Source organism: Cyprinus carpio, unplaced genomic scaffold (assembly GCF_018340385.1).
Source record: "Cyprinus carpio isolate SPL01 unplaced genomic scaffold, ASM1834038v1 S000006646, whole genome shotgun sequence".
Lineage (NCBI taxonomy): Eukaryota > Metazoa > Chordata > Actinopteri > Cypriniformes > Cyprinidae > Cyprinus > Cyprinus carpio.
Genome location: NW_024879272.1, coordinates 435001 through 446534, shown reverse-complemented (window position 1 = coordinate 446534; position 11534 = coordinate 435001). Strand labels below are relative to the sequence as shown.

Genomic DNA, 11534 nt, shown 5'->3' with positions numbered 1-11534 from the left:
AACTATTTGATTATGAATTGTGTACATTTGGATTATTGACAAGTGTCATTTAACAAAACTGAATTTTATGTGGCATTTAACATAGTTCTGAGATTGTTTTTTTTTACTTGAATATTGAACATTTGAAATTTAACTATTTTGTATGGCTGTTTTTTTTTTTATTAATAGACATATTTTCAAACAGTGGATTTTTTTTGTTCTGAATTGTTAGACTGCAAATTTCCAGTTTTTAAAAATACACCTTGAGCTTCAAAATGAAGAAGAAATTCGGAACATCAAATTCAAAATTCAATACGCAGAAATTCATATATTGTTCAGAAAGTAGGTCAGAGGTTATCCAAAGAGAAGAGTAGATGCTCTCCGAAAAGTTGAACGAAGCATTACGGTGACCGGGGCGGACATGTCCGGTTCAGGCTAGTTTTATCATGGCCACAACATATTAACTTGTGGGAGCGTGATAATACATCGTGGACACAAAATATTTATTTTTTGGGAACATCATATTAACTCGTGGGAGCAGGATAATTTGTCATTTTGATCATTTAGCACTTGGAATATGAGAAATTGGTTTGTGTTAATCAGGCCTTCCTTTCTAGCAGCTTGACTAGAAATAAAAACTTGTTTGTTTGCTCCCAGTGTGCTTTTACTGCACTTTAAAACAAAGATGATATGCAGTATCTTGAGAAATAACTGACACTCCATGTGAAGTTTCTCTCATGTTGTAATCTCATCATATTTTCACTGCCGATGGAGAAATACAGCAGGCCAAACACACCTGAGGATCATCACACAAACACGTTCATTAGAAACCATGAGCTTTTATTGGAATGTTTCACCATTACACTTATAAATGCCACCCGTGTGTCTGCCTTTCTCAAAACGAGCTTCTGCTAATACTGATTCCGCTCAAGCACATGTTCATATGACCGTCTGCGATCATGAATAAATGACATCCAAAGGTAAAAGCAGGCGAGTATCTAAAATGCCATGAAGAAAAATAAAGACAGACAGAAAATCCAGTATATGGGATATTTTTTAACAGTTTTCTTTTAGTAACAAATTTGAGAGATGGAAAGGAAATATCAAAGTAGAGCAGGAAATGCTTAGCTTTAATGTGGTAGGGGTTCGGGTCATAAAACATTAAAATAAAGAAGAGGGTGGAGCCAAACACAGTTGAACATGTGATTCTTTACACCTCAATGACAATAATGACACCGGTCCAGTTTCATCATAAACCTCATGATCAGAGTTCAGTTACACGCGTCACACACTCACACGAGACAGACTGAAGCGCTTTCAGCTGCTTACACTGGGATACAAATCAACAAAAACTCAAGAAACCCGTCGTGTGGTGAACCGGTGCATCGGACACACGTCTCTGAGGGGACCAACAATAGAAAAAGCATTTCTCATTTCTGCATCTGCTCCCTACCATCCCATATGCACATGTGTGTGTGTGTGTGTGTGTGTGTGTGTGTGTTTAGGACATGACACCGAACACAGGGTTGTGGCGGCAGATGCTCGGCCCGATCTCCTCGTAGTCCTTCTTGGTGTGACACACTTGGTAAAACTCCGGCTGCAGAGAAACACACAAACACAGCGTTTTAACCCTAACCCTGCAGCGTGAAGGTAATGACAGTCATTGGCAAACATCAGTGTAATCCAGTTGTCATGCACAGGTTCGCTCACAGAACGTTTTAATTGATTATAATTGATGGCAGGAATGCTTCGGCTCACAAAGGCCAGCACATAGCGGATCTGAAGTAGTTTCTCTCTGACACATTCAATTAAACAGGCTTTTATTCAGATAAACGTCTCTTTGTGTGTGAACGAGCAACAGCGAACTCTCCTTCTGGAATTTTTTCACAGTACAATAAACTGTAATCTCCAGTGATTAAATAAAAATGTGATTCCTCGTCAGGCAAGCCGTTTAAAGCAGCAGTTCTCAAGCAGACGTCTGGGGTCAAAGGTCATTAGAGGACTTCAAGTGATTTAGCAACCCTCTACATTGCGAGTAAATCACTCGCATATGGGACCAAATCTTACTCTGAGCAACTAAATGATGACTATCGTTAGCCATTGGCTAATAAATTCTTAGATTTTACTCCCCAGTGTGTGTGTTCGAGGCTATTATATGTTTAGCACAGATATATTTTCACTCGCTATACACTGACTGAGCGCTTCAGAGTTTCGCTCTCCATCAAGCGATCTGTACTTTTTCAGTCCATCTCAACGGATGCACAGCGCACCTGTATTTGACGCTCTGTAAACTCTGTGTGAAGGCGCACGACTCGCCGTCGCTTTGCTGATAGCACGGTTTCTCACATGCAAAGAGAGAGAGCGAGAGTCTTACCACGCTGAATCGACACACTACATGTAAACTATACTCTTTGTTGTATTTTCTTGTCAAAATAATGGAGTTCATTTAGAATTATTCAGCTTTTTAGAACAAGCAGAAGATATGCCGGTTTCTCCGGTAGTGGGTGGAGCTAATGCGTCCCTGTTTTGATTTCAGCAAATCAGTTCGAGCGAACGCAGACAATGTGATTAATATTCGTGAACCCAGCAGCTCATCAATTATTATCTATTACTTTTTTTTTTTTTTTTTTTTTTTACAGAAACCCTGAAGGACTAACAATATCTTAAGCATCACCATCAGTTAAAATGACAAATATGCATTCATACATGGTTACCAAGTTTTAGTACTAATCATTAAAGTTATATCATTAAATTGTGCTTAATTATAGAAACCCTGAAGGACTAAAGTGACGTGACATTCAGCCAAGTATGGTGACCCATACTCAGAATTCGTGCTCTGCATTTAACCCATCCAAAGTGCACACACACAGAGCAGTGAACACACACACACACCGTGAACACACACCCGGAGCAGTGGGTATCATTTATGCTGTGGTGCCGGGGAGCAGTTGGGGGTTCGGTGTCTTGCTCAAGGACACCTCAGTCGTGGTATTGAAGCTGGAGAGAGTGCTGTACATGCACTCCCCCACCCACAATTCCTGCCGGCCCGAGACTCGAACTCACAACCCTTCGATTGGGAGTCCGACTCTCTAACCATTAGGCCACGACTTCCCTTATCTTAGTTTGGTTGTATGATGCTTGATTGACTAAGAAGCTAAGATTTAAGAAGCTGTGCCATTTTACAAAGATAAGCTGATTGGAATCGTGTGTGTGTGTATATATATGTGTAAAATATTTTATCAGTCTGGCGAGTAAACTAAAAAAAATTTACTAGCCAATGGCGATTATATTGCCAAAGTATGCATAGAGGGTTGTTTAGATGTCTGAACTGAAAAGTTACGTCAAGTAACAGAATCTTATAACAATATCGACATGTTATAACTATGGCTGCCCCTAATAGTTGACCAAATTTTATTAGTCGCAGAATTTAGTTTTTCAATCCCCAGGCGAAGTCCCTCAGTGTTCAAGCGTCTGTGTGGAGTGTGAAGAGACAGATGAGGCGCTGCTGTGCTCACTTACTCTTAAAATACAAATTTTTGCTCATACAGATTACAGTAACAATCTTTCAAATCTGTAAAGACACGGTTTTATTTGTGTGCATTCACAATAACAACAAAAGATTGCGCTTTTGTAAAATCTCTGTGAACTTGAGCGCGAAACACTGAACCTTGGTGTAAACAGACATGACAAATATATTTTCTATATATATTAATACATTATCTTCTTTCTAATGAACCGATCTAAATAGAGAACAAATATTCTCAGATTATGTAATCCGTCTGAAACATGCAGACAGGCGACACTACTGCGGAGATGACGAGTCAGTGCCGCCGACTTCATCTCTTAAGCCGAAAACAAAGAAAGCACTAGTTTATCAATAAATTATTAAAATGTTAATGCAGCCTCCTAATTTTTTTTTTTCCTGAAACATTCATAATCATTAGCTTCTGCGGTGTGCTGTGGCAAGATTTATGCGTGTTTGAGCGCTTATTATGCTATATAGGCAATTAAAGGCTCATTATTGTGATTTAGCCTAAATGGTTTATTAATAAACGTGTGATTAGTCAACTAATGCTTAAAATGACTACTAGTCCAACAGAATAATCTTTGGTTCGAGGCAGCCCTAGTTATAACAAATATACATTTTCTAAAGGGTAGAAATTGAGTATAAGATCCTTTTTAAAATGCTCAACCTTAATCCTGATCCAGTCATGCCTGATTTACTGCATAATGATTCAGGATGAACACCACTGAAGAACATTCAGCCCTTTAAACTTCTGGAGTTCTGAAATGTGATTGTTTCAATTATTTGAGTTTCTTATTTTGATCTAATTTCTGTCAATTATAAAAACGTTTTAAAAAATAAACTGTCATGACAGCAGATGAACAAGAGGAATATTGTTGTGAATAACGAGAACTTAGTCAAATTAATTTAATTTTCTTATTAACAGCCCAAATGTCTTATTATTCTGATTCACTAATTAAATGTAAGAATTTGACTCAAAAGATAATGCACACATTTAGAAGAAAAAAAAGGCCTTATAAAAGGTAAAAAAATGTAAGCTTATTGAAAAACATAACTGTGAACCACCACATAGAACATAAAAAAAATATCAAAAACGTTAGGAGTCGATTATGATAACATTTTGAGGAAAATATTGTCTAATTATCCTTATAGTTGTGGAGTGTATCTTTGTGTTTAAAAAAAAAAGTTTGTGTGTGTGAGCATGTCTCTGTTTGTGTTTGTGTGTGCGTGAATGTGAGAGTCTCTATATTGCCCCTTTTCCACTGTGATTCTGGAAAATACACTGGTAATGTGTCCCGGCAATTGTTTGATCGTTTGATTTCGGTTCATTCACAATGCCAGTGATTTCCCAGAATTTGTGCGTGCGTTCACACACAACCCGTAAAGGTCCCGTGATGACACGTGACATCAGGGTGTGACGTGTAATGTACGAGTCGAAAATGCTAGGCACATTAACTTTCACTTAAGCTGGCAAACGATCTCGGCTTTAGTGCGGACAGTGAGGAGCTAACTGAGTGAGTGTGTGCATGAGAGAGTCTCTATATTTGAGTGTGTGTGAGTGTGTATCTGTGTGTGTGTGTGTGCATGTGACTATGTGTGTGTGTGAGTGTGTATCTGTGTGTGTGTGTGTGCATGTGAGAGTCTCTGTGTTTGAGTGTGTGAGACTCACGGTGGACGCCAGCATGGATCCTCCGAACCACACGGCGTAGCGCTGCATGTGGTGGGTGACGACCTGCACATCGATGGGTTTAGGCTGGAAGAGAGGAACAGATGCAGATATTGAGGTGTTATGTCTCACACAGATGCTGCTGTAAATCTACTGTGAATCTGACCTTGAGTTTCCCTCCGCTGAGCTCCTCACTGAGTTTCAGACGCGCATCCACCGTCCTCTTCAGATCTCTCTGCAGACGCCGGCCGAAGTCACGGAACATAGTGGAGCCGCCAGACAGGACGACGTTCTGCAGGAAGAGACACGCGTTCATACGGGTTCACACACACACACACACAACTGAACCATCCGCTGCTCCTGACCTTATAGAGTGGACGGCGCACGTCGATCGGACAGTTCTGAATGACCTCGTCCACCACTTCAGAGATGGGCTGAGTGAAGTCCGGGTTAGCAAACTGAGAGAGGAAACAGAGTGTGAGACACTGTTGAGTGTGTGTGTGTGTGTGTGTGTGAGGGAGTGAGTGAGTGTATGTGTGTGTGTGTGAGAGTGAGAGAATATATGTATGTGTGTGTGTGTGTTTGGGGACTAATCTCTCTTTTCAGAGGGTTTCTGAAGAGGTTTAAATATTAAACTTCAGACTTTAAAACAGAACAAGCCATACCTTTCATGAATCTCAGATTCTTTTACTTTTAACAAGGACTTAATACCGCAAATCAGCTAAACAACTTTAAATGTGTGTGTGTGTGTTTATTGTTTACATGTTTATTTCAAATGATGCAATAATTTGAACTTCGTTTGTGTGCTAATATATCAATATATAGAGACTAGTGTTTTTTTTTGTAGGGTGTTTGTGTGCCTGTCCAAACCTCAGGGTGGAAGAAGATCTCTGGTCCCAGGAAGCGCTCATATCCCACATCGATGGTGAACTCTTTCTTGCTGATGGCGTTGATGCCGGTGTACTGCTTGATCCATTTGGATCCGTCCGTATCGTACTTGCTGAACTCCTTCACCAGATCAGGACAGACGTAACTGAAACGCTCCTGCAGCAGAGAAACAGAGACGCTCAGAGACTGGAGGACGAGACACCCATGTGCTCCATCACACACACTCACACACACGCACTCACTCTCTCAGTCTCACACACGCATTCACTGTCTCAGTCTCACACACGGATTCACTCACTCACGGTCTCACACACGCATTCACTCACTCTCTCGGTCTCACACACGCATTCACTCACTCTCTCACACACACACTCACTCACTCACTGACTCACTGCACACACACTCACCATGCACACACTCACTCACACGCACACACTCACTCACGCACTCACTCTCACACACACACTCACTCTCACACACGCATTCACTCACTCACTCACTCTCACACACGCATTCACTCACTCACTCGCATTCACTCACTCACTCTCTCACACACGCACACACTCACTCACACGCACACACTCACTCACTGACTCACTCTCTCGCACACACTCACTCACACGCACACACTCACTCACACCACACTCACTCACCGCACTCACTCACGCACTCACTCACGCACTCACTCACGCACTCACTCACGCACTCACTCACACGCGCACACACTCACTCACCACACACGCTCACTCTCTCACACGCATTCACTCACTCACGCACTCTCTCACATGCACTCACTCACTTCGCATTCACTCACTCACTCTCTCACACGCACTCACTCTCTCACACACTCACTCACACGCACACTCACTCACAAGCACACTCACTCACTCACACGCACACACTCACTCACTCACTCACTCTGTCACACACACGCATTCACTCACTCACACACGCATTCACTCACTCACGGTCTCACACACGCATTCACTCACTCAGTCTCACACACACGCACTCACTCTCTCAGTCTCACACACACGCACTCACTCACTCACTCACTCACTCACACACACGCACTCACTCTCTCAGTCTCACACACGCATTCACTCACTCACTCTCACCCACAACACTCTCACACACACGCATTCACTCACCTCCCTCACACGCACTCACTCACTCCCCCCTCACCCCCACACCCACGCATTCACTCACTCTCTCACACACACGCATTCACTCACTCACTCTCACTCACTCACTCTCACTCACACCATTCACTCACTCTCTCACCCCGCACTCACCCCACTCTCTCACACGCACTCACTCACTCCCTCCACACGCACTCCCCCCACTCCTCCCACGCACTCCTCACCCCCCTCACCCTCCCCTCTCTCCCCACCCACACCACTCACTCTCACACACACGCACCCACCCACTCTCACCCCCCCCCCCACACCACATTCCTCACCCCCTCCATCCATCAATTCACGCACTCACGGTCTCACACACGCACTCACTCACGGTCTCACACACGCATTCACTCACTCACCTCCCCCCCCACCACTCACCCACTCACTCACCCCACCATTAACCCACTCACCCCCCCCACACCCCACCCCCACCCCCACCCCCACTCTCCCCCCACACCCACCCACCCCCCCTCCCCACCCACACCACTCACTCACTCACTCCCCCACCCCACACCCACCCCCCCACTCACTCACTCCCCCCCACACACACGCATTCACTCACTCACCCCTCACCCACCCCCCCCCCACTCACCTCCCACCCGCATTCACTCACTCACTCTCACACACGCATTCACTCACTCACTCACTCTCCCCCATTCCCCCCCTCACTCACCCCCCCCACCCATTCACCCCACCCCCCCCCCCCACCCCCCCACCCACCCACTCCCCCCCCCCCCCCCACTCCCCCCTCTCTCCCCCCCCCACCCCCCACCCCCCCCCACCACCCCCCCCCCATTCCCCCCCACCCACTCCACACCCGCCCCCCCTCACCTCACACCACCCCCCCCCCCCCCCCACCCACCCACTCCCCCCCCCACCATTCACCCCCCCCCCCTCCCCACACACGCCCCCCCCCCCCCCCCCCCCCCCCCCCCCCACCCCCCCCTCCCCCCACCCCCCCCCCACCCCCCACCACCACCCACCCACTCACTCACCCCCCCCACCCCCCCACTCCCCCCCCCCCCCCACCCCCCCCCCTCACCCCCCCCCCCCCCCACCACCCCCCCCACTCACCCACCCCCCCCCCCACCCCACCCCCCCCACACCACCCCTCCCACCCCCTCACCCCCCCACCCCCACCCACCCCCCACTCCCCCACCCACCCCCCCACCCCCCCCACCCCCCCCCCCCCCTCCCTCACCGCCCCCCCCCCCCACTCACCCCCACTCCCCCCCCCCCCCCCCCCCCCACTCCCTCCCTCCCCCCCCCCCACACCCACTCACTCACCCACTCCTTCCCCCCCCCCCTCACTCACCCCCCCCCCCCCCCCCCCACCCACCCCCCCCCCACCCCCCCCCCCCCCCCCCCCCCCCCCCCCCACCCCCCCCCCCCCCCCCCCCCCCCCCACCCCCCCCCTCACCCACCCCCACCCCCCCCCACTCTCCCCACCACCCCCCCCCCCCACCCCCCCCCCCACCCCCTCCCCTCACCACGCCCCCCCCACACCCCCCCCCTACCCCCCACACACCACTCACCCACTCACCCCACCCCCCCCCCCCCCCCCCCCACCCCCCCCCCCCTCCCACCCCCCCCCCCCCCCACCCCCCCCCCATTCCCCCCCCACACCCCCCCTCCCCCACCCCCACCCACCCCCCCCCCCCCACCCCCCCCCCCCACTCACTCCCCCCCCCCCCCCACCCACCCCCCCCCCCCCCCACGCCCCCACCTCACTCACTCCCCCCCCCCCATTCACCCCCCCCCCTCACCCCCCCCACCCCCCCCCCACCCCCCCCCCCCCCCCCCCCACCCCCTCCCCCCCCCCCACCCCCCCCCCCCCACTCCCCCCCCTCCCCCCCACCCACCCACTCACCCCACTCCCCCCCACACACACCACTCACCCACTCACCCTCCCCACACCCCCCCCCCCCCCACCCCCCCCCCCCCCCCCCACCCCCCCCGCCCCCCCCCCCACACCCCCCTCCCCCCCCCCCCCCCCCCCCACCCCCCCCCCCCCCACCCCCCCCCCCCACCCCCCTCCCCCCCCCCCCCCCCCCCACTCCCCCCCCCACCCCCCTCCCCCCCCCCCCCCCCACCCCACACCCCCCCACCCCCCCACCCCCCCCCCACCCCCCACACCCCCCCCCCCCCCCCCCCCCCTCCCCCCCCCCCCCCCCCACCCACCACCTCACCCCCCACCCCCCCCCCTCCCCACCCCCCCCCACCCCCCACCACCCCCACCCCCTCACCCCACCCACCCCCCACTCACCCACCCACTCACTCCCCCCCCACTCCCCCCCCCCACCCCCACTCCCCCCCCCTCACACCCACGCCCCCCCCTCACTCCCCCTCCCACCCCCCCACCCCCCCCCCTCCCCCTCCCCCCCCCCCCCCCTCCCCCCCCCCACCCCCCCCCCCCCCCACCCCCCCCCCCCACCCCCCCTCCCCCCCCCCCCCCCCCCCCCCCCCCCCCCCCCCCCCTCACTCCCCCCCCCCCCCCCCCCCCCCCCCACCCACACCCCCCACCCCCCCCCACCCCACCCCACCCCCTCCCCCCCCCCCACCCCCACCCACTCCCCTCCCCTCCCCCCCCCCCCCCCCCTCCCCCCCCCCCCTCCCCCCCCCCCCACCCACCCACCCCCCCCCCCCCCCCCCCCCTCCCCCCCCCCCCCCCCCCCACCCCCCCCCCCCTCACCCCCCCCCCCCTCCCCCCCCCCCCACACCCCCCCCCCCACCCCCCCACCCACCCCCCCCACTCACTCACCCCCCCACCCCCCCCCCCCCCCCCCACCCCCCACCCCCCACCCACCCCCCCACTCACCCACCCCCCCCCCCTCACCCCCCCCCACTCACCCCCCCCCCACCACACACCCCCACCCCCCCACCCCTCACCCACCCCCCCCCACACCCACTCCCCCCCCCCCCCCCCCCCCCCCCCCCCACCCCCTCACCCCCCATCCCCCCCCCCCCCCCCCACCCCCCCCCCCACCCCCCCCCCCACCCCCCCACAAGCCCCCCCCCACCCACCCCCCACCCCCCCCCCCCCCCCCCCCCCCCCCCCCCCCCCTCCCCCCCCCCCACCCCACCCCCCTCACACGCCCCCCCTCCCTCCCCCCCCCCCCACCCACCCCACCCACCCCCCCCCTCCACCCCCTCCCTCCCCCCCCCCCCCACTCACCCCCCCTCCCCCCCCTCCCCCCCCCCCCCCCCCCCCACCCCCCCCCCCCCTCCCCCCCCCCCACCCCCCCCCCCCCCCCCCCCCCCCCCCCCACCCCCCCACCCCCCCCCCCCACCCCACCCCCCCCCCCCCCCCCCCAACCCCCTCACAACACACCCACCCCCCCCCCCCCCCCCCCCCCCCCCCCCCCCCCCCCACCCCCCCCCCCCCCCCCACTCCCCCCCCCCCCCCCCCCCCCCCCCACCCACCCCCCCACCCCCCCCCCCACACCCCCCACCCCCTCACCCCACCCACCCCACCCCCCCACCCCCCCCCACCCCACCCACCCCCCCCCCCCACCCCTCCCCCCCCCACCCCCCCCACTCCCCCCCCCCCCCCCCCCCACCCACCCACCCCCACCCACCCACCCACCCACTCACTCACCCACCCCCCCACCCACCCCCACCCCCCCCCCCCCCCCACCCCCCCCCCACCCACCCCCCCCCCCCCCCCCCCCCCCCCCCCCCCCCCCCCACCCCCACACCCACCCCACTCCCCCACACCACCCCCCCACACCCCCCACCCACCCCCCCCCCCCTCCCCCCCCCCCCCCCCCCCCCCCACACTCCCCCACCCCCCCCCCACCCCACCCACCTCCTCCCCCCCCACCCACCCACCCCTCACCCCCCCCCCCCCCCCCCACATCCCCCCCTCCCCCCCCCCTCCCCCCCACCCCCCCCCCCCCACCCACCCCCACTCCCCCCCCCCACACACCCCACTCCCCCCCCCCCCCACCCCCCCCCCCCCCCCCCCCACCCCACTCACCCCCCCCACCCACCCCCCCCCCCCCCCCCCCCCCACCCCCCCACCCCCCCCCCACCCACTCCCCCCCCCCCCCCACCCCCCCACCCCCCCCCCCCCCCCCCCCCCCCCCCCCCCCCCCCCCCCCTCCCCCCCCCACCTCCCCCCCCCCCCCCCCCCCCCCACCCCCCCCCTCACCCCCCCCCCACCCCCTCCCCCCCCCACCCCCCCCCCCCCCACCCCCACTCCCACCCCCACCCACCCCCCCCCACCCCCCCACCCACCCCCCCCCCCCCACCCACCCCACCCACACCCTCCCCACCCCCCCCCCACCCC

The 11534-nt window shown here is 56.8% G+C and overlaps 1 protein-coding gene across 1 annotated transcript in view; it reads right to left on the bottom strand.

Moving 5' to 3' along the window:
* Window positions 1–802: 802 nt before the first annotated feature.
* Window positions 803–11534, bottom strand: part of LOC109065986 (actin-related protein 3-like) — a 19728-nt gene continuing 8996 nt past the window's right edge. The window contains exons 8-12 of the mRNA XM_042755204.1: window positions 6042–6215; window positions 5537–5629; window positions 5338–5463; window positions 5175–5258; window positions 803–1576 (exon numbers count right to left, since the gene is read on the bottom strand). Of these exons, the coding sequence (XP_042611138.1) occupies window positions 1481–1576; window positions 5175–5258; window positions 5338–5463; window positions 5537–5629; window positions 6042–6215 (573 nt within the window). The 3' untranslated portion in view covers window positions 803–1480. The remainder of the gene's footprint in view (window positions 1577–5174; window positions 5259–5337; window positions 5464–5536; window positions 5630–6041; window positions 6216–11534) is intronic.